The 21773-nt window shown below is 34.9% G+C and overlaps 13 protein-coding genes and 4 non-coding genes across 17 annotated transcripts; 8 read left to right on the top strand and 9 right to left on the bottom strand. All coding sequences in view use genetic code 12, as the record gives it.

Moving 5' to 3' along the window:
- Positions 1-195: 195 nt before the first annotated feature.
- CAALFM_CR05900WA (uncharacterized protein) lies at positions 196-1704 on the bottom strand (the record flags this gene model as incomplete). The annotated part of the gene is made up of 1 exon (XM_706598.2): positions 196-1704. One exon carries the CDS (start codon positions 1702-1704, stop codon positions 196-198), a length of 1509 nt encoding a protein of 502 aa, XP_711690.2.
- A 306-nt stretch (positions 1705-2010) lies between these two features.
- Positions 2011-2838, top strand: CAALFM_CR05890CA (uncharacterized protein; the record flags this gene model as incomplete). The annotated part of the gene is made up of 1 exon (XM_706599.2): positions 2011-2838. The coding sequence occupies one exon, from the start codon at positions 2011-2013 to the stop codon at positions 2836-2838; it is 828 nt and encodes a 275-aa protein (XP_711691.2).
- Positions 2839-2969: 131 nt separating this feature from the next.
- On the bottom strand, positions 2970-3596 carry CAALFM_CR05880WA (uncharacterized protein; the record flags this gene model as incomplete). The annotated part of the gene is made up of 1 exon (XM_706600.1): positions 2970-3596. The coding sequence occupies one exon, from the start codon at positions 3594-3596 to the stop codon at positions 2970-2972; it is 627 nt and encodes a 208-aa protein (XP_711692.1).
- A 335-nt stretch (positions 3597-3931) lies between these two features.
- Positions 3932-4013, bottom strand: tS(AGA)3. The gene has a single exon. It is a non-coding gene; the product is annotated as a tRNA-Ser (tRNA).
- Positions 4014-4194: 181 nt separating this feature from the next.
- Positions 4195-4875, bottom strand: CAALFM_CR05860WA (uncharacterized protein; the record flags this gene model as incomplete). Its single annotated transcript, XM_706601.1, has 1 exon — positions 4195-4875. One exon carries the CDS (start codon positions 4873-4875, stop codon positions 4195-4197), a length of 681 nt encoding a protein of 226 aa, XP_711693.1.
- Positions 4876-5325: 450 nt separating this feature from the next.
- On the bottom strand, positions 5326-5399 carry tV(AAC)4. Its single transcript has one exon. It is a non-coding gene; the product is annotated as a tRNA-Val (tRNA).
- A 173-nt stretch (positions 5400-5572) lies between these two features.
- Positions 5573-6292, bottom strand: CAALFM_CR05840WA (uncharacterized protein; the record flags this gene model as incomplete). The annotated part of the gene is made up of 1 exon (XM_706602.1): positions 5573-6292. The coding sequence occupies one exon, from the start codon at positions 6290-6292 to the stop codon at positions 5573-5575; it is 720 nt and encodes a 239-aa protein (XP_711694.1).
- Positions 6293-6549: 257 nt separating this feature from the next.
- On the top strand, positions 6550-7866 carry ISC1 (inositol phosphosphingolipid phospholipase; the record flags this gene model as incomplete). Its single annotated transcript, XM_706603.2, has 1 exon — positions 6550-7866. The coding sequence occupies one exon, from the start codon at positions 6550-6552 to the stop codon at positions 7864-7866; it is 1317 nt and encodes a 438-aa protein (XP_711695.1).
- A 598-nt stretch (positions 7867-8464) lies between these two features.
- tP(UGG)4 lies at positions 8465-8555 on the top strand. The gene is given in 2 exon segments: positions 8465-8500; positions 8520-8555. It is a non-coding gene; the product is annotated as a tRNA-Pro (tRNA).
- A 496-nt stretch (positions 8556-9051) lies between these two features.
- On the top strand, positions 9052-9142 carry tP(UGG)5. Its single transcript is given in 2 exon segments — positions 9052-9087; positions 9107-9142. It is a non-coding gene; the product is annotated as a tRNA-Pro (tRNA).
- Positions 9143-9562: 420 nt separating this feature from the next.
- CAALFM_CR05800CA (uncharacterized protein) lies at positions 9563-9967 on the top strand (the record flags this gene model as incomplete). Its single annotated transcript, XM_706604.2, has 1 exon — positions 9563-9967. One exon carries the CDS (start codon positions 9563-9565, stop codon positions 9965-9967), a length of 405 nt encoding a protein of 134 aa, XP_711696.1.
- Positions 9968-10309: 342 nt separating this feature from the next.
- Positions 10310-12685, top strand: ACO2 (aconitate hydratase; the record flags this gene model as incomplete). Its single annotated transcript, XM_706606.2, has 1 exon — positions 10310-12685. One exon carries the CDS (start codon positions 10310-10312, stop codon positions 12683-12685), a length of 2376 nt encoding a protein of 791 aa, XP_711698.2.
- A 157-nt stretch (positions 12686-12842) lies between these two features.
- On the bottom strand, positions 12843-14381 carry VMA2 (H(+)-transporting V1 sector ATPase subunit B; the record flags this gene model as incomplete). Its single annotated transcript, XM_706608.1, has 1 exon — positions 12843-14381. One exon carries the CDS (start codon positions 14379-14381, stop codon positions 12843-12845), a length of 1539 nt encoding a protein of 512 aa, XP_711700.1.
- A 329-nt stretch (positions 14382-14710) lies between these two features.
- On the bottom strand, positions 14711-16225 carry CAALFM_CR05770WA (uncharacterized protein; the record flags this gene model as incomplete). The annotated part of the gene is made up of 1 exon (XM_706609.2): positions 14711-16225. The coding sequence occupies one exon, from the start codon at positions 16223-16225 to the stop codon at positions 14711-14713; it is 1515 nt and encodes a 504-aa protein (XP_711701.2).
- Positions 16226-16582: 357 nt separating this feature from the next.
- On the top strand, positions 16583-17578 carry CAALFM_CR05760CA (uncharacterized protein; the record flags this gene model as incomplete). Its single annotated transcript, XM_706610.2, has 1 exon — positions 16583-17578. The coding sequence occupies one exon, from the start codon at positions 16583-16585 to the stop codon at positions 17576-17578; it is 996 nt and encodes a 331-aa protein (XP_711702.2).
- Positions 17579-17620: 42 nt separating this feature from the next.
- On the bottom strand, positions 17621-18649 carry CAALFM_CR05750WA (uncharacterized protein; the record flags this gene model as incomplete). The annotated part of the gene is made up of 1 exon (XM_706611.1): positions 17621-18649. One exon carries the CDS (start codon positions 18647-18649, stop codon positions 17621-17623), a length of 1029 nt encoding a protein of 342 aa, XP_711703.1.
- Positions 18650-19721: 1072 nt separating this feature from the next.
- PTC4 (type 2C protein phosphatase) lies at positions 19722-20759 on the top strand (the record flags this gene model as incomplete). The annotated part of the gene is made up of 1 exon (XM_706612.1): positions 19722-20759. The coding sequence occupies one exon, from the start codon at positions 19722-19724 to the stop codon at positions 20757-20759; it is 1038 nt and encodes a 345-aa protein (XP_711704.1).
- Between the last annotated feature and the right edge of the window lie 1014 nt (positions 20760-21773).

Here is a 21773-nt window from a genome sequence, read left to right as displayed (position 1 = left end):
TGGTAAATTACAATAACTTTAATTGAACATTGATGGATTTTTTTTTGTCTGGTTTTCCATTTTATCGTGGAAACCTTTCTTTTTAAGTGCACAATTTCATTTTTTCGATGTCGCACAAAAATGTCGCTACATATATACTAGAATACTGATTTATCTAGAATTCTATTTTCTATGGTAAGTTATGAAAGGTTATATCTACTTAGGGTTAATCATCAGTTGAGCTTTTTTCTTTAGTCTCATTTCTAATCTCATCTTTTCAAATTTCATATTGTCATTACGTGAGCTAGAAAGTGATGGTGGTGCAGAAGTAGGTGGAGGATTGCTGCCAGGTGCTGGACTAGCAGCACGACTGGAGTTCACTGACTCGGTACTGCTTCTTTCACCGTTTGTATAATTCATGAGAATTTTCAAATTTGGATTGTATCTATTGTTTAACCGTATACCATACTCATAAAGTTTTAAATCATCGTTTCGCTTCTCATAAAGCTTTACTGCATCTTTGAATAGTTTTTTCACAAACTCGTGTTTTTCTATCTGAGTTGTGGGTTTAAATGGATAATGCAACAATATTGATAAGCATTCGCTGAAATCGCTTGATAATATGTCTGTTTTGACTTGTATAAGCAACTGAATGATCATAAAGTTTAATATGTCAGGAATTGAAGAAATACTGTTTCCCAGATTTATCGGTAATTGTAGTGATACCAATTTGTCCCACAACAACATTGTGGTTTCCAAATCACTTCCTAATTCGCGTAGCAACAATAATCTTAGGTATCTGATTATCCATAATTGGGGTTCTAAGTTTAGCTTTGTGTTTAAGGTATAATGAATGAATTGGTCAATTTTCATCAAATAAACGTTGAAATTTTCAATTGATTTCCACAATGCATCTTCGCTTGCATAAAAATGTGTTATATTACCACTCTGTAACATAAATTTGTTGAATATTGTAAAAACGTCATGACATAAGTAGTGAACATTGTAAAGACTGAGTATTTTCATGTCATCGCTAGAAAACGTGTTTGTCTGAGAAATATCCACAGATTCTTGTGACAAGTTCATGTATATCAACCCCAAGATTTCATGTAAACCCTGTTTGTACCCGACTTGAGGGTTACACTTTGACCATAAATATAGTATCTCAATCAATTGTTTTTTGCGATGAATGGAATATTTATTGGATTCGCTGAAAAAGTCTTCGCCAGGAAATAAACGATCGATATCTAGTATGATTGTTTGAAGCAACTCAAGATCGTCACCGGTGTTGACATAACCCAGCAATTGAGCTGATGAAGACAATGGATCCTCTGTAGTGTTTACTCTAAGAAGTGACACCTTATGTAACCCTTTTGAATCCCGTGATGACAGTTTCCTTGTTATACTCGATTTTCTGGACAAATCCCCAGAATGATAGAATACGCTGTCCAGATCAAGTTTGTTCCAAGGTAATTTCATATCATCTCTGCTGATTAGCTGGTCAAAAACAACTCTGGAATCGTTGAGTTTGGATTCCCAGGTACTGATCTTGAAACTGTCTGTGATCAAACATACTTTCCACACCAATGTTCGGGAAAAACAATTGGGCATGTGGAGTTGAGTGTACCCCCCATCAGTAATAGATGATTTAAATGCCTTTAGACTTCCCTTGAAGTTGTCAATAGTAACAAGCGCTCGAGATATAATCTCATTTTCTTTTAGCATGATAGTGTAAGGACTTGAAATGGGGTTTGTTTGGTTTGGTTTGTGTCGGCAAGATTTACCTCAGTAATGGTTGTGGACAATTTCAGGAACTTTGACACAACCAAAGACGATAAAAAAAACAATGGGAGAGAAACTCATCCAAAAAAAAAAATTGAATTCTTCAAACGTTACTTTTGCTAAGCGACATTGAAAACGGAACGAAGAAAATAGGACCATCAAGAATAAAACACGTTTAGAAAGTCAATTTTCAGTTTCAATTCTAAAAAATTATATTTTTCTTTCAAGTTTCACAATAACATATACGTAATGACAGAGAAAGATGAAGGAAAACGTCTTCAATTGAGTTTAGATAAACTTGGTGATTGGGAGAAAGAGATGAGTCAAGTGGAAAGAGAAGCCGAGATCTATAGAATCAAAAAGACACAACCAATGTATGCCAAAAGACGTTCTATCTTGAAAGAAATTCCAAAATTCTGGTACATAGTATTAGCTGAAAATGATGATTTTGCTGATTATATTAGTCCTGATGATTTAAAGTACTTGGAGTATATTGATGATATCTATGTTTATTATCCCATTGTCGATGATGAGGCAGGTCATTTTAAGGATTTCAATATAACTGTAACTTTTGGTAAGAATCCTTATATTCCAGAACAAGAAATAACGAAAAAGTTCAAAATCGTAATACAAGAGGACGGAGACGAACGCATAGTGTCAGAATCAGTTGAAGTCAAATGGCCCCATGAGTTGAGCAAAATTAATCCGTCCGTAATTAAAGAAAAATATAAGGGCAAAGATAAGAAGGACATGTCTGCAAAGGACAAGAAAAACTATAGGTTAGGAATGAAATCATTCTTCTCGTGGTTCAATTGGACTGGAGAAAAACCAGGTAAAGAGTTCAGAAATGGAGAAGATTTGGCCACTTTATTATCAGAGGACTTGTATTTGAATGCATTAAAGTATTATATTATAGCATTGTCACCGGATGAAGATGATGATGCAAATGATGAAGAAGACACAACTGAAGGTGAAGAATTGGACTTGAGTGACGATGATGTAGAGGAATCAGAGCTTCCTAAAAAGAGAACTTTGGAAGAAGAAGAAAATGAACATGCGACAAAAAAATCCAAATAAAAGAATTACTCAGGTCTGTATATATAGCAGATAGTATTTAATAAGTTGACTATATGAAAGTAAATGTATTTCAGAAATTCATTTTTGCACACTTGTCCCATCGACTGCAACTGCAATCAAAATAAAGTCTCTTACTGCTTGCCATGATTTCGCAGCGTTAGTCTTTTTGTTCCATTCCTTTGTAAAGCTCTCGCAAGAGTCCGGGAACTCACTTTTAAATCCAAAGACGATATTATTTCTTGTTTACTTATTCCGGGTCTTTGCTCTATTAACTTTAGCACTCTTTCCATTTCCTCAGGCGAGATGGCTAGTTTCCGACCTCTATTTTGATTAAGGGTTTTGTTATGTTTTCTTTGTCGACACATCTTGAGCGTATGCTGTATAGTACTTCGAGATAGTTTTAATTCTTTTGCTAGTTCCTGAACACTCGTGCTTACTGATCGGCCAATAATATATCCCCTTTCATCTGGTGTCAATTCTGCTTTAAACTTTCTATTTCTGATGGAAAAGGCTATAGGGTCTAGTTTATCCTCTGAGTACTTGTCACTTTCGTCGTTATCTTGGTTGTCTTCAAAAATCTTGGGGTTCGTCAGCTGCTCTTCCAATGTATTTATTGTAACTCTATTGACAATCATAGATGTTGGATCAAGGTGCACCGGAGCTATTTGGTCTGGATCGTCTTGAAAAAACTGCATATGTAAACTGTTCGGGTTAGTTGAAACCGATTCGTCTCGGTGAGACCCAATATTCATATTCATTGATGTAAAACGAATGTATGGTATTGATCAAAGCTTTGAGTACACTAATCGAAAAAATAAAAGCAAAGGCACTTTATAAAGTAAAATAAAGCAAAAGTAGATATTTGACTTGTTCAAGACCGACGTCTGTAAGTTATGATTGTCTGTAGTATGAGTATTGAAGCATTGACAGTTAGTAGGCTGATAAGTTAAAGAAAACAACAAAACAAAAATCAAACTACGAACTGAGGAGTGTAAAGTACAAAGCTCTGTGAAAGTGAAATGGTATTTATGTACGAGAGAAAGAAAAAAAAAAACATTAACAAAGTAAGCTAGGTCGTATGTAAAAAAAATAACGACAACTGCAGGACTCGAACCTGCGCGGGCAAAGCCCAAAAGATTTCTAATCTTTCTCCTTAACCACTCGGACAAGTTGCCATTGGAATGAGGTTTTTTAGCCAGGTGTTTTTCACACGATCTGCTCTCATTTATTAAAGCCCAATAGAATAATCATTGAATACTTTGGAAAAGAAAGTCTAATATAAACGTCATAATATCACTCTACTAACATATAAATTTCCTAATACAAAAAGAACGTCAACTTTAAAGGAGGAATAGTCTATTTAGTTGCTCTTCTAAGTCTAAGCATCACTGGGAAACCTTCAAAAAAATTCATAACATACCAAATCCATCTTTGATTCTCTGGAGCTCTGTATTTAGCAAGGTAACCTTTTGTAAAAAACAAGATTTCCCCTAAATGAGCAATAGCGAGTCCAATTATATGTCTGTGGGCGTTTTTTTCCATATCACGGTAAAGAGCAAATGTCCACCCTGGTAAATATCCAATTAACTTGTTGAATAAGGCGTCGTTGGCAAATAACTTTCTCAAAATAGTCGGATCATAAGCATTGACAAACAAAACAAGCCAAACTAAGTACATTGGAGCACCCAAAAAATCTGGTCCATGAACTTTTGTCAATTTTTTGACTGCATACCCTTGTTCGTTGGCACAATACTTAGCCATGGCTATCAATTTTCCCTTTATATCACCATATGCTTTTACTTGTATATTCTCATCTTCCTTTGCATCGTGCCAGTAAAGAGACAACGTTTTAGTAATTGGTGGCTTGATTATGTCATAATCAATAACTATTTGTTTTTCATCGACAGAAACTAATTGGACTGATTCTTCGATCAAGTTTGCTGGATTGACATCACCATAAACAACAACATAGTCTGACAAAGCCAATTGGTGGTCCTTATTCATATGGCCAATAATTCTCTCGCTGGGTGAAGACATCGTTGGCTTGGTACGGTAGTTGATAGTTTGTTAAAAGAGCAAAAAGTGAATGAAATGAGAAAATGAAATTGTGGTTCTGAAATGGAATTGTTTTTCTGTTCTTTTCCCGTTCTTTATTCTTGTGATATTTCTTTTTGATAAATTTTTTTGTTTATCTCCGCATTCTTTCTTAGCGCGGATATCGGGTAGTTAAAACCTACAATATGGAGGAGGTAATGAAATTCCGGTGTTAGGTACAATGGAATTATACATAATTGCTTTGTTTGCTCGTGAAGTTGGTATGTGTTGATAGAAAAAAAAAACATAGGAAATCTGACCCACCTCTTTACTACAGTATAGAACACGTTGTTTAGACTATTTTGTATCTCCGTTGAACGACAAAGCGAATTTTAACTGGTAGGTGCAATCTAAATGATTCCCCCGCTTAGTTTTTCATCCCAAGAAAAAAAATGATTCCGCCCAGGATCGAACTGGGGACGTTATGCGTGTTAAGCATATGCCATAACCAACTAGACCACGAAACCAACTTGGTTGCTAATTGTTATGTTCCACTTTTTCTGATTAGTAAAATACTGATTATTTTTATTTAGCTTTAAAAGCCTTTCTACAATTTATGGTCTTTATATTCTTGTTCATTATGAGCTATATAATACATTTTGTTATTGGAAAAATACATAATTGACCCAGTTTACAAGTCTTAATACTGCACAAAATCTTTAAAGAGAGTTCTAACTTCTTTCAAAAATTTACTAAGCTGTCTACCTTGGTTTAATTTACCTTGTATCTGCTCAACAGTTTCATCAGATAACTTGGGACTTGTGTTCTCTATACTGTACGTGCTACCACCAATATTCAAAGTAATAGCAAACTCTCTGTCGTAATCATTGGGATCCAAGTTGAAGAATTTGAAACACATTAGTTCATTACTCTGTACCTCAATTTTTAGACCTGTGTATATTTCATATTTGTTTAGCTCCACTAGATTCTTGTTCATTTGCAACAGCATATTGTCATTTGACTTATTAAGCTCCCTCGTTCCCTGATCAATGGCTGTTTCAAGTTGTTTTATCTGTGATTCCAAGTCCTGCTTTGTGTCAACTAAACTTTGTTTCTTCTTCACTAAATCTTCCACTTTCAGCTTCTGTTGTTCCAAAGAGCGCATTGCCAAGTTCAACTTGTCTCTTGTTGCATTTTCTTTTTCCTTTAATGATTTGGCCTGGAGCTTTAACTTGTATTCTTGATTAGTCAAGTCATTGACTTTTTGTTTATGATCTTGTTCCTGTTGTAGAATTAACGATTGTTTGTCAGATAGTTGTTGGTCTAGATCCACTGCTAGCTCGTTCATTTCAATCTTCAAGTTGTCAAATGCAATCATTTGATTTTGAAACTTTTCGTAGGCTCGTTCTGCTGTGTCCATGATTAGATGTCGTTGTTGATGAAGTGGTAACAACAAAACCAAAACAACCAAAGAAAAAAAAAACTCGTAGCATCAAAACAAACGAACTTTATGCAACAGAAAAAAAAATCAAAACAAAAAGACTAGGATGGAGAAAGCAAATACAATAGGTATTCTGAAATCAATTCAGACAACAACCAAATTAGTTGCCATTGTGTGTTAGGAGCAGATATACATACTATCTAACTACATTTGAGTGCTTGTGAAAATATTGAAGAATGAGTCTAGATGATCTTGGTGGTTCAAAGGTTGCCAGTGAACCAAAGAAACAATATATTAAACTTTTAACATTTAACACATGGGGTCTAAAATTTATATCAAAACATAGAAAAGAGAGATTACGAGCAATTGCAGATGCTCTTGCAAATCCTAAATGCCCAGATGAAGACTATGACATTGTTGCTTTACAAGAGATTTGGTGTGAAGAGGACTGGCAGTATTTGGATTTAGTGTGTCGTCCACGATATCCATACAGACGAGTCTTTAAAGCTGGTATAGTCAGTGGTCCTGGGTTGGCTGTTTTGTCAAAAATTTCCATTGCTGAAACTTTTCTTTACCGATTCCCCATCAATGGCAGACCATCTGCATTTTTTAGAGGTGACTTTTATGTTGGTAAAAGTATTGCGGTTACGATGTTTCAACCACACCACCCTGATATTTTGCCAATAGCATTACTAAACTCTCATATGCACGCTCCCTATGGCTCTGGTGATGCCAGTTACTCTACTCATAGAGCATGCCAAGCTTGGGATTTTGCCAAATTGGTTCGAATGTTGAAAAAAGCGGGGTATGCGGTAATTCAGGTTGGTGATTTAAATTCGAAGCCAGATTCGTTACCATACAAATTATTTACCGTTGAAGGTGGACTAACTGATTCATGGAATGTTTTGAATAAAGATAATGTTGTTCCCAATGACCAAATAGCAACACTTTCTCTTGAGGACCAGATATCATTAGCAGGTGTGACATGCAATTCTAGACTTAACACATGGAGGGAATCCAGACCACTTTGGGAGGCTTGTCGTCTAGATTATGCACTAATTGATGCTTCTAATATCACACCTGTGTCTGCTCAGGTTAAGTTTGTTGATAAATTACCTCCTCCACTTTCTTGCTCTTACTCGGATCATTTTGCATACAGCGTGGATTTGGTAATTCGACCAAAAGAAGAAAGGGTTGGACTGGCTGATGAAATGTCAAATAATGAAGAAAAGGTGTCGGTGTATAGAGAACTTTTAGCTGAAATATCGCAGTACCGACGGTTAACAATCCCATTTCAAATATTATGGCGAAAGTTGCATTTCATAATATCACTTGTAATTGTTGTTGGGATGCATATTGCAGTGGTCTTTGTTGCAAACGTGGCAGCTTGGGTTTCTGTGATTTTTTTGTTTTTAACAACATTAGTTGTAGTGACGGGTGGAATTAATGGTTTGATCTGGTACATGGGGGTTCGTGCTGAGCTGAGAGCTTTACAAGAAGTACAAATGGAAGTGGAAGATGCTTATACCTATATTAGGAAGAAAGAGGTGTAAAATTTAGGGGCTCAAAATTGTTATTCCAGTTTATTATTATTGTTGTTTACAAGAGGTATTTATACCAAAATTTTATTAATCATCCAAATTATACGTAATTATTTATAGAGGTTTCATAATAATAGAAGTTTCATATTTATACGATTTCAGTAAGTCTACAAACAGTAGTGTACATATAATTGGAAATAGTAACAGAGTTTCACAGAAAGAGGTTTTTCAAGTGTATATATGTAAGTTGGTTGTTCGTTGAAATTGAAAATTGGTATAATTTTGATCATTTAGTAATAGTAGTAGGAAGTTCATAAAATTTCCTTTCCTGATCTACAAGGTTCTTATGTTGTTAATTTTTTTTCAAAAGAATTTGGTCTAAAATTCAAGTGAAACTTTTCAAGTCAACAAAAGTTTTACAAACTCAGTTTTCTAATTCATAATCCTGAACATGAAATAAAAGATGTTGGAAGCTAATGAAAAAAGTGCAATTAATAGTATATATAAGGTAAAACGAAAGAATATGCAAATATGTAGTTGCACCAAGAAGCCTTGACTGTAGAAGTTCTAGCTGTATCAAAGATCTTAAAATTTAAGCTTCCGCAGATTTGGGCGAATGGTCTAGTGGTATGATTCCTCGTTTGGGTTTTCACCGAACATAAAATTCGAGGAGGTCCGGGGTTCAATTCCCCGTTTGCCCCAATATTTTTTTGCAGCATTTTTTTTTGATTAGCAGCCAGAAAACAGACCGAGTGAATTACTAGAAGAACAGGATAAGGACTTTCACATTCCAGAAATAAAAATACATGTCTGAACAATAATTCGTTACTTAGACGCAACAAATAATGCTACTCAAAATGGTAATGTATTCAACTTGAAATTTTTATGCCTTAGTAGCAAATCATATCTTTTTGTGTTTACTTCTCGCTCTCATCCTAGCTCAATGCTGTTTTAGTGATTACAAGTAATTTTGGGTATTCTTGTAAAAGTTAATTGCCGTTCAGATTCATCAATAATGTGCTTAATCTCAATTCTACAGAGTGATTGTTTTTGTACCATTAGTTTCTGTGAGATATTCTACTTGAAGGCTTTTCATCCTAAGTATTTAAGTTTCTATCTCTTACAACTCTGCAACATTTTCAAAGAACTAACCTAGTTCCAAGTAACAATCACAGTTGGTAGCGTTATCACAATTCAGGGCGAATGGTCTAGTGGTATGATTCCTCGTTTGGGTACATTTCAAACACAAGTTTCGAGGAGGTCCGGGGTTCAATTCCCCGTTTGCCCCTTTTTTATTTTTTTTTACAACCAAAGGATTAGATTTGCTAAAATAACCATTTGGGGACTGTAAGCTCTGTTCCATCTTCTACCAGACTGATTTGAGTGACATATGTCGTCGTCTTGAAAAGAAGAACTTTCATGAAACAAAACAACTACTCAAACATACTAAAATGTGCAATAAACATACATCTAGAGAACTCACCAGTAGCTTCCTTAGGGCATGCATTCTACATCATTTTATCCAAATAAACAAAGACGATAACTTTGGTTGTTGTGGTGAAAGCTCTTCTCTAGATGAACAACATAATTTTTTTTTTGACCCAAAGCTCGACATTTCCGAAATTAAAGAGAAAAAAAAAGTTGACGTGTTTTCATTTTTTTTCCACTATCCAGCTCAATAATCGACCCAACTACTTCGCCATATCTCATGTTTCAAAAACTAATTGTTATAACTTTTGCTATTGCATTAGCATCCGCTAATATCTTTGATTTTTTGAATAATTTCAACACTGGTGGTAGACAACAACAGAACCAAGGTGTAAGAACACCTCAAGAATATGAAAGTGTAGTTTTGAATTCCCAATGTGATAAATATCTATGTCCAGATACGGGATTATGTGTTGAGGCTCCAAAGTTTTGTCCTTGCCCTTATCCTTCCTCCCAGATAAGATGCTTTTTACCAGATGGAAGATTTGTGTGTATCTCAAAACCAGCTGGAGAGGGCATTTCTGAAAAGTACAACGATCCAAAGACCAATTGGAAAATAGATGCCAAGGATGACAATATAAGAGACTGTGGCTGGGTAAATAGAGCCTGGAGGGGATTAGTATGAGTTTATAGAAACAAAATGGAATAGTCGTATATTTTGTTGTGAGTAAGTAGTGGAAGGTCACGTGCCGATAATAAAAACGGCATTTCCCCAAATTGAGTCATATCGCACAATTGATTAGGTTTGCAGCATGTAAGAGAAAAATTTTTTTTTATTAATTTTTTTTTGGTTCTCTCTCCACCTTGTAATCATATCTATACTAACAGTTATTGGACAGTACAAAAAGTAGAGAGTTTTTCACACTGTTTAGTTTTTCAATTTTTTTTTTCATTTCTCTTTTTTACACCTATATTTTTCCTCTTTTTTAATTGTTTTCTAATTCAATTTGTTTCTATTTATCAAACAATGTTAAGAGCTAGATCAGTATTAAGTGGGAGTGTGTCGAGACGTGCGTTAGCCACTCAAGCATTTAACTTTTCAGTTCCTCCAGAATATCAATCGAGGACTCCACCATATTCTAAATTGATCAACAACTTATCGACGGTTAAGAAAATATTGAAAAACCAACCATTGACATTAGCAGAGAAGATATTGTATTCACATTTATGCAATCCAGAAGAAAGTCTTACTTCATCCAATGTAAGTGATATAAGGGGCCAACAATATTTGAAGTTGCACCCAGATAGAGTGGCCATGCAAGATGCTTCTGCCCAGATGGCATTGTTACAATTTATGACATGTGGTATGAGTTCCACAGCAGTTCCAGCCTCAATTCACTGTGACCATTTGATTGTTGGTAAAGATGGCGCTGAGGAAGATTTAGTTAAATCAATAGCAACAAATAAAGAGGTTTTTGATTTCTTGCAAAGTTGTGGTGAAAAATACGGTATTCAATTTTGGGGACCAGGATCTGGTATCATTCATCAAATTGTTTTAGAGAACTTTGCCGCACCTGGTTTAATGATGTTAGGTACCGATTCGCATACTCCTAATGCAGGGGGTTTGGGTGCAATTGCCATTGGTGTTGGTGGTGCAGATGCTGTTGATGCATTGACAGGTACCCCTTGGGAATTGAAAGCACCAAAGATTTTGGGTGTGAAATTAACTGGCCAATTATCTGGATGGAGCTCGCCTAAAGATGTAATTACTACTTTAGCAGGTATTTTGACCGTCAGAGGAGGTACTGGTTATATCGTGGAATACTTTGGTGATGGTGTTAAAACATTATCATGTACTGGTATGGCTACTATCTGTAATATGGGTGCCGAAATTGGTGCCACCACCTCGACTTTCCCATACCAAGAAGCCCACAAGAGATATTTGATTGACACGCATAGAGCACCAATTGCCGAAGCTGCTGATTCGGTGAATTCCGAATTCAAATTTTTGCAAGCTGATGAAGGTGCCGAATACGACAAAGTCATTGAGATAAATCTTTCTGAATTAGAACCACATGTGAACGGGCCTTTCACTCCAGATTTGTCTACTCCAATTTCCAAATTTGGTGAGACCGCCCAAAAGGAAGGTTGGCCTGAAACAGTTTCCGCTGGGTTGATTGGTTCATGTACTAATTCTTCGTACCAAGATATGTCCCGTGCTGTTTCTATCATTAAACAGGCTGAAGCAGTTGGATTAAAACCAAAAATTCCATTCTTTGTTACACCAGGATCCGAACAAATCAGAGCCACAATTGAAAGAGATGGTTTGATAAACACTTTTGAAAGCAATGGGGCCATAGTGTTGGCTAATGCATGTGGACCATGTATTGGTCAATGGGACAGAACTGATGTTCCAAAGACATCAACAGACTTCAACGCCATTTTCACTTCATTCAACAGGAATTTCCGTGCCAGAAACGATGGTAACAGAAACACCATGAACTTTTTAACCTCTCCAGATATGGTTACGGCCATGATATATTCCGGAGATATGAATTTCAACCCAGTGACAGATTCAATCGAATTACCAAATGGTAAAGAGTTCAGATTCCAACCACCCCAAGGTAAAGATTTGCCACAATCTGGATTCATCCCAGGTCGTTCTGAGTTCTACCCCGAAGCAAACCCACAACCAAAACCAGAGGTTGAAGTCAATGTGTCCCCAAGTTCAGACAGATTACAACTTTTGGAACCTTTCCAACCATGGTCCGGTGAAGAATTGTCAACCACAGTATTGTTGAAAGTTGAAGGAAAATGTACTACCGATCATATTTCGGCAGCTGGTGTCTGGTTGAAATACAAAGGTCATTTGGAAAACATTTCATACAATACATTAATTGGTGCAGTTAACAAAGAAACGGGTGAAGTTAACAAGGCTTATGATTTGAACGGTGACGCATACGGTATTCCTGAATTGATGATTAAATGGAAGGATGAATCTAGACCGTGGGTTGTGGTAGCCGAACATAACTATGGTGAAGGTTCTGCTAGAGAACATGCTGCCTTGTCACCTCGTTTCTTGGGAGGCTCAGTGATTTTGGTGAAATCTTTTGCTAGAATCCACGAAACCAACTTGAAGAAACAAGGAATGTTGCCTTTAACTTTTGCAGATGAAGCTGATTATGACAAAATTTCATCTGGCGATTTATTGACAACTATAGATTTGAAAGATATGATTGCCAAGGACGGTAACAACGGAGGTACTTTACGTGTTAAGGTTACCAAAAGAGATGGTTCTGAATTTGAAATTTTAGCTAAACATACAATGTCTAAAGACCAAGTTGAGTTCTTCAAAGCTGGTTCTGCCATCAACTACATCGGTAACACAAAAAAGGGATTGTAAATAGATCACTGTATAATATAGATAATTTTTGTCAGAATTAAAAAAAATGAAAATAATAATGATAATAATAGTAAATAAAACTAATGATAATAAAAATATGATAAAATGATTATAACAACAACAAATAAAATGATATCTACTGAATCATGACATCTTTCTAAGCATCAATTAATTTATCACCAGATTTGTCTGGGTCTTCTTCGTCTTCGTCTTCATCATCATCTTGTTCTCTATCTCTACCGTAGAGCTCTTCTAAAATCTTTGGACTGATTCTGTTTAACAATTCCTTAGGATAGATTCTTAATAATGACCAGGCCAAATCTAAAGATTCAAAAATAGATCTATTTTCGTAGGCTCCTTGAGAAATGAAATTCTTTTCAAATTTTTCCAAGAATTCCAAAGACAATTTATCTTCTGTAGACAATGCTTCTTCCCCAACAACGGCTTTCATTGCAGCAGCATCTTTACCAATGGCATATTTAGCATACAATTGATTGGACACATCACCGTGATCTTTTCTGGTCATACCTTCACCAATAGCAGACTTCATCAAACGTGATAATGAAGGCAACACATTGATTGGTGGGTAAATACCTCTATTGTGCAATTGTCTATCAATGAAGATTTGACCCTCAGTAATATAACCAGTCAAATCAGGAATTGGATGGGTGATATCATCGTTAGGCATAGTCAAAATTGGCACTTGGGTGATAGAACCGTTTCTACCTTCAACTCTACCAGCTCTTTCATAGATTGTTGACAAATCTGTGTACATATAACCTGGGTAACCTCTTCTACCTGGGACTTCTTCTCTAGCAGCAGAGACTTCTCTCAAGGCATCGGCATAAGAAGACATATCTGTCAAAATGGTCAAAACATGTCTTTCAGTTTGATAAGCCAAGAATTCGGCAGTAGTCAAGGCCAAACGTGGTGTAATAATTCTTTCAATTGTTGGATCATTAGCCAAGTTCAAGAACAAGGTAGTTCTTTCCAAAGACCCGTTTTCTTCGAAATCTTGTTTGAAGAATCTTGATGTTTCCAAGTTTACACCCATAGCAGCAAACACAATAGAGAAATTTTCTTCATGACCATCGTGGACATCTTTTGTTGGTCTGACCAAACCGGCTTGTCTACAAATTTGGGCAGCAATTTCATTATGAGGTAAACCAGAGGCGGAGAAAATTGGAATTTTTTGACCTCTAGCAATAGAATTCATAGTATCAATAGCGGAAACACCAGTGGAAATCATTTCTTCAGGATAAATACGAGCGTATGGATTAATTGGGGATCCATTGATATCCAAATAGTCTTCAGCAAATATTTTTGGCCCTTTATCAATTGGTCTACCTGAACCATCAAAAATTCTACCTAACATATCTTCAGAAACAGGGATTTTCAAATTTTCACCAGTAAACTCAACCCTGGTTTTTTTAACATCGATACCTGAGGTACCTTCGAAAACTTGAACGATTGCCTTGGTTCCTCTAACTTCCAAAACTTGCCCCTGTCTCACAGAACCATCTGGTAATGTCAAATTAACGATTTCATTATAACGTGGGAACTTAACATTATCTAAAATAACCAATGGACCATTGACACCACCAACAGTGTTATAATTAATTCTTGGTTTGATTTTAAACCCTTCTGTGACTGCTTTTTTGTTTAATTCAAACAATTCTTTATCAGAGAGTGACATTATTGCTTGCTAAATGAAATGAAATGGAAAAAAGAAAAGAAAAAAATGCTGGAATTGATTGTTTAAATAAATAAATGAAAAATTTAAAAGAGTACAACAAAAGGACGATAAGAAACGGCCAATTACTCTCTCTTTTTCCATTTTTTTTTGTTCACTTTATATTCAACATTGTCAAAAAAAAACTCGTTGAACCAAATTCAGATTAAATTATTTTTTGAAATCACACACGACCTACGAGCTGCTAAAAATCTTAAATGTAACCAGCAGTACTAATTATGGGGGTCTGATCTATTACAATCAATAGTATTCATTCTACTTACATTTACTAATTACAACATCCCACTCACTATGTCCCATTCGTTGCTAAAATTTAGCTTTGGTTGATTGTTAATTAAAGACTTGAGGTTCAAATCTTGTAGGGCTACTGGCCCGGAGTGTTGTTTCCTACTATAGGATGACCTCATGAGAGTGTTGTAAACATGTTCCATGATGCTCTCAAAGTTTTCTTTAGTGTCAAATTTTTTTGGGATCTGAGTAACCTCCGTATTCGTAGTAGACTCGGTATAGATTCGATCATTTAACACCTGGTCCACCTTCATGACTTCTTGAAGAATTGTTTGGAAATTGCACCAATCCAGAATTTTGGGTTCCTGGCTATTGTTTATTTTAATGAGAAATAATTGGAAATTGATTATAATTTTAACTATTACATTGACAAATTTGAGAAAATCCTTTATTGATAGCTTATTAAAAGGTTTGTTTATTATTTTGTGTGGGATAATGATTTTCTTAGAAACAGGTTTCTTTGATGGTGATGATAATGGCAGAGACAGTTCTTTAATGACGGGAATGTTGTTTAAATCCGCAGGCTCGACAGATGACGCTCTTCGGCGCATTTGAAAGTTCAACGTTTTCGATGAAGGTGGTAGATTATATCCATCCCCCATTCTAAAAATCTTTTCTGTATGATTCTGAATGTCGTTAGGGATATCTGGAGTTTTCACATCCTCTTGTTCATCATCTTCCTCATTGCCATCTAACCCTGATATTATCATTTCCTTTTTTCGTATTAAGTTGTAGAATTTTTCATCGGGCAAGAAAGTCACTAGTTCATTTAAATATGGTAACTCCATGTTAAACAAATAGGCCACTTGTGACTGCAAAACAATCAATCTTTCAAGAAATTGGTTTATTACTAACAAATTATACCCCAAAAATTCCTCTACTTTCAATATGGGCTGCTGGTTTAATAGCAATTTTTTATCCTTTTGATGGAATGATACTTCACAGATAACTTTAAAATTGGCATGTTGTAGTTTCAATGCTTGAAGCTCTACCTGTTTTATCTTAGTTAATTGATAATCCTCGATTTTTGTGTTTAATTTTTCCAATTCCTCTTCATATATCCGTATCATAGAAGCTTCCTTTTTAAGCATTTTGAGTCGTATTTGGTCTAATTCTTGTTCAAATAGCAATTTTTTATCAGTCAACTTTTCAACTTTTGTAGTTAGTTGCCCCCTGGCCCTGTGGATTGAATCAACTCTTAGTTTCAAATCTAAAAGTTGAAGCTTCTTTAGCTGTATAGATAAACTGATTATTGAAAAAATTGAAGGTGTCGGTAGTTCATGATCTAATAGATAATAAAGAGCATCTAAATCTTTTCTTGTATCACGCTGTAGGATATTGGCTATTTGGAATATAATGTTAATTTGATGTTCATACTGATCAATAGTAACATCATCAAGACGTGCTCTTTTTTGAAAATCTAGTAAATGTCTGAAGTAGTCTTTATCAAACCCATTTTTAACCTGACTATTTGATTCAGATTTTTTCCTGTCTGACATTATTATGGTTTACTTATTCAAGTTCCCACCCTGCAAACTTGACCAAAAAAACATATTGGCTAATTCTTTTTTTGTACTTATCGTGGATTTAATCATTAAAATTATTATCGCAGAACCAAGCAAATTTACACGACCCAAGCTTCTTTACTAGGAAGGTTTTTGTCAGACAAAATACCACGGCTGATGTAGAGAGAGAGGGAATTTACACGAGACTAAAGTTACACTCCGTGCTGAGCCCGTACAATAAAGAGAGAGAGAGAGAGAAAAAAAAAAACTAAACAAATACGAAAGAATATAGAGTTATTTTCATTTTAACCTTTGGTTGTATTGATTTAACTACTAAACATTTTTACTACAATGGCAACACTAAAGAAAAAAGACAAGAAAGCATCAGCTTACTTTACTTCTTCAACCACCACACCTTTAAACTATTCTAATCCTGTACGACTTGCATTTTTAGGAGGTCCAAAATCAGGCAAAACGTCAACTATATCCAAGCTAACTGCAGGAAACTTCCGAGACACGTATTATCCAACTCATCAGATACATCCAATTCTTTTCAATTACAAACCTTCCAATGAAGCTTCAAAAGTCTTAACTGAATTTGTGAAAGGAAATGAAGACACTATTCTTAGTCCAATGTTAAACTCAAATGAGCTCGTTCCCACCAATGAGTATTACAAAGTTGGTAATAATGATGTTGGTCCAATCTTGGTTGAATTGATAGATACACCAAGCTTTAACCCACAACAAGTTGTTCCATTCTTGGAAGCATCATTGTATACCAATTTAGATAAAGAAATTTTAGGAAACCTTGCCAACGAACCTCGTAAACCAGTATCCACCAATCCGTTACTAGTTGCAAGTGGAGCAAGTGAATTGAATGGTAACATAAATGGTTATTTTTTTGTCTATAGTGCAGTTCCAGGCTCGTCACCTCCGGGATATGATGAAGATCTTTCAAACTTTACCGGCGATAACACGTTCAGTTTATTACCGGTTATCAAAGGGGCATTAGAGGATGCCTGGCAGGAGTATAACGAATATATCAGGAAAAAGAATGCAGAGAAAGAACAAGATTTATTTTCTTTTAAAGTGGCTCTTCGAAATCTACTAAAAGAACCTAGTAGTAACAACAGTGATAAGAAAGGTGTTGAAACCAAAGATTATTCGCCTCCAATTTGGATTCTATGTACACACAAAGACAGCAATTTAGCATCGCCAAAATTAATAGAACAAGGGAAACAGTTGGCTCGTGAATGGAACTGTGGGTTTCTTGCAATGGATAATCTGGAAGATAACATAGATATTTTATTGACATTAATGATTAGAGACATTATAGAAAGAAAGTAAAAAAAAAAACAACAACAACAATACATTATCTAATTTAACTATTCAATTTACTGGGGCAATAGCAACCCCCAACTCAGAGTCACCTTGACCGAAATACAAAAACCATTGACCTTTAAATTGGACCAAACCTTCACAGAAAACCACTTGGTTTACTTGACCTTCTCTTTCATTTGCCAGCTCTGGTTTCAAAACAGGTTGTTCTAATCTTGCAACTGGTCCTTTACGAATATCATTATAATCAATCAACATTTGATTGACGGTGTAGGCATTTTTTGGAAGGTCACCACCACCTGTGGTAGCCGCATTATAAACAAATATCCATTGATTGGCATTCCCGGCCATTTTCACTGGTGCAGGACCACTTTCAAGAAGTTTATTTTCACGAGTGAAAATTGCCTTTGCCCAGGTATTCCAATTGGCAGAATTATTTGTAAGATTCCAGTTCACTAAATCGACTGATTCTGCAAGGTGTAATTCTGAATCTCCCCAAATCATATAGTATTTCCCATCAGGTGCCTTTTCAGTGAATATAGACCCTGATTTCAGCCAGTTGTTTCTAATCATATTTGTTCCATTACTGGCAACGGCGATATCTTGCCAATATGGCGGGACAATAGGTCCATGTTTGGTCCAGTGAAACAAATCTTCCAGCGTCGCAACACATAATCTTGCAGTGATTCGATCATAAGATGTGTAGGTGACCACAAATAATTTGGACACGGGATCTCTTACAATCCGGGGATCCTCACACCCACCTCCTTGTTCATACGATTCAGTAGCGGTGATGACCGGCTTTTTATGTTTAACAAAATTAATACCATCTTCGGACCATGCAATACCAACAGAAGAAAGTTTGTCCTTATTTTGGGCTCTATATAACATGAAAACTTTATCATCTATCACGATCGCAGTAGCATTATATAAATAACTACTTTCCCATTCAACATTTGGATCTGGTTTCATTATTGGATTATGATGCCATTTTTTAAATGGACCAATTGGAAAAGATGATGGAGGCTTGTAATCCTTACAGCCTTCAATTGAGTTTCGGTTAATCAATGGAATTCTCATATTATCTTGAATTAGGCTTGTGTTTTAGTCAACACCAAAAAAAAAATAAACTTAATCAGCAGTTATAATAATAAAAACACTAAGACGAATTTCGAGTAACAGGATGAAGCAGAGTAATAATTATAATAAAAGAAAAGACCCACTGGCAATGATATTTAATATTTGTATATTCCTTTTTTTTTCTGTCTTTTTATCAAGGGGGAAAGGAAGAAAATGAGGAGGAGGTGGCGGAGGCAGTTGAAAACGGAGAATTTGCAATTTAATCTCAACTCTCGGACGATAAACAAAATAATGGAGATAGAATGAGCATAACACACAAAGATAAATCTTTTCTACTTTGCTTTGTATCAATTATTTAAAACTGTAATGACCACAATATTCAACTGGTTGCTACTACAAAACCAAATTAAGTTCTGAACCATCACGAGATACCTCTCTTTCTTTCTTGTTTGTCTGTTTAGTTATTTAACAAATATTATCCTTTTCCTCCACCACTTCGTATCTAGAAATATTTGTTGTACGATAATGCAGAGGAGGAAACAAGAGTAAGAGGAGTTCACCACATTTAGTTAACCAAGTAAATGTCGCTTAATTACGTGATAATCAATCAATAGTGTGGGTTATTCTTTTTCCCCAACAAATCCGACAAACTACTACTACGACAGCAAAAAAAAAAAATAAAAGTCGCGAGCGTGTGTGTGTGTGGGTAATACTCTCGTTCTTCTTTGTCTTCAGTGTTGTTGTTGTTGTTTTTTGTTAAGAGGATTAGAAACGATTCAATTATTCAAATTAACGTAATAATAATAATTAATGGGGTTTTTAAAATACATATAAAAATATATTCCCTTTTTTAGTTTTAATTTATTTTAATTCACTTTTTATTACAATTATATTAGTACACATAGAAAAAGATAAAAAAATAGACCCAACAATTTACTTTACTCCCTTCATTCTAAGTTCAATAAAGTACTTTGCCACTTTCATTTTATGTGATATTCAATTATACACTAATTTAAATAAAAAAAAAATTTGTGAGAACGAAGATTAGATCTAACCATTATCAATTGTTTCAATGGGTCAACTATTATCACATCCGATTGAAGAGAAAGAATTGGATTATAAATCCTATACCAATTTGACGTACTGTATAGGGTCCATGCAAGGTTATCGAATGACTATGGAAGATGCTCATGATGTTAAAATAAACGAACATGAAAATTTGGCAGTATTTGGTATTTTTGATGGTCATGGTGGTAAAAATTGTTCCCAATATTTAGCTGAACATTTGCCTAAACTTGTATTTACCAAATTGAATAAAATTGCTAGTGCAGTATATTTGAAACAAGTCAAAGATATAGATCTCAAGGATGTATTTGATATCTTGAAGAACTCATTTTTCAAAATTGATAAGGATTTATCTCATCATGCAAATATGGTCAATTGTGGGTCCACAGCCACTGTAGTGACGATAATTGCAAACTATATTGTTGTTGCTAATACAGGTGATTCACGATGTATTGTTTCAAGAAATGGTCATGCCAAACCCTTGTCATTTGATCACAAACCTAGTAATATGGGGGAAAGAGTCAGAATAGAGAATAGTAATGGATATATACTAAATAATAGAATCAATGAAGTTCTAGCATTGTCACGAGCATTTGGTGATTTCAAGTTCAAACTACCATATTTATCAAGCTCCAGAAATAAATATATTAAAGAAAACCAAAAGTTATTGGGTGATAAACTAATCACATTACCACCAGAATTATTCCAAGTGACAGTCGAACCAGATATAATGTTATATGATATGCAAAAGTTGGATTCGCCTGAATTCTTAGTAATAGCTTGTGATGGGGTGTGGGATTGTTTCAAAAATGGTCAGTTGGTTAAATTAATCAGAGATAAATTAAGTTTAGGATGGAGATTGAATAAAATTGTTGAATACATACTAAATGATAGTTTAACCATGGCAAACAACTATACAGGAATTGGGTTTGACAATATGACATTGATTATCGTTGCCATACATAAGAAAGAAGGCGAGACCATGGATGATTGGTATGAATCAATGAAGGAAAAAATATTAAAGGAAAAGGGGATTACCAGGTGATTGGAAATGATATGGGGAAGAGTAATATCAACACAAATCACTGGGAATGAGGGGTCAATTGATTGTGATCCTTGTACTAAATTGAGAACTTGATTGTGGTTAATATTAGAAGCTACTTAATCATTTGTCTATCTGTCTATATTTATTTATTTAATCAATTTAATTAGTTCACGTATCATCTTACATGCAACGAAAATAGAATTTACATGACAATTCAAGTAAAGAGCACATCTAATTAAATCAAGGTATTAGCGATAACACTTTGTATAACAGAATGCCAGCCATAGAGATGCAGAGGTGTTTCTGTAATATATATCGAATATCTAGCTATACAGAGAAATATTGGAAATTTGAATTTGTTTGCGGTGTTAACAGCAATGATAAGAAAGCTTAAAATTGATAATTCGGCTATCCTTAACAGGACTAGGGGGGGAATATAGATAGAAATGCAAGTATAGACGTTGATGTCAACGCATTACATATCCGACCAAGCTGGTTCGATGCACGTCAGAAGAGAGACAAAAGAATTGGAAGGAAGGAAATAAAAAAAAAAAATTAAAAAGCCGACTTGCTTACTTTTTTGGGGAAAGAAAGAAATTCTTACTCTTTTTTCTTAGTAGTTTTTGTTCACACATTTTAAAAGAAAGTGCCAATCAAAATCACCTCTTTTTTTTTTTTTCTTTTTGGCTTTTGTTTTGTTTTGTTTTGTTATTAAGAATGTTTGTTTGAACCATACGATTTTTTTTTTTGTTCCATTCCTTTCTTCTTCTACTCTTAAATTCTTCACACAGTTTAAAATTACTCTATGAAATGAAATCTGTGCACTATCTAATTTAGAAGACATTCATTTTTTTTTTTTAACTTCTTCTTCTTCCATATAGTTTTGTTTTTGTATATATACTTATATTTTTTTAATTCTTGACATTACAACCTTATTGCATTAACGATAGTTTTCCTCCATACCAACGCCTTTCTTTTTTCATATCTACCTATTATCTTCATTTCCAAGCATCA

This window comes from Candida albicans, chromosome R, assembly GCF_000182965.3.
Source record: "Candida albicans SC5314 chromosome R, complete sequence".
Lineage (NCBI taxonomy): Eukaryota > Fungi > Ascomycota > Pichiomycetes > Serinales > Debaryomycetaceae > Candida > Candida albicans.
Note: the sequence above shows the minus strand (reverse complement) of the source record. Positions and strands in the feature narration are given on the sequence as shown.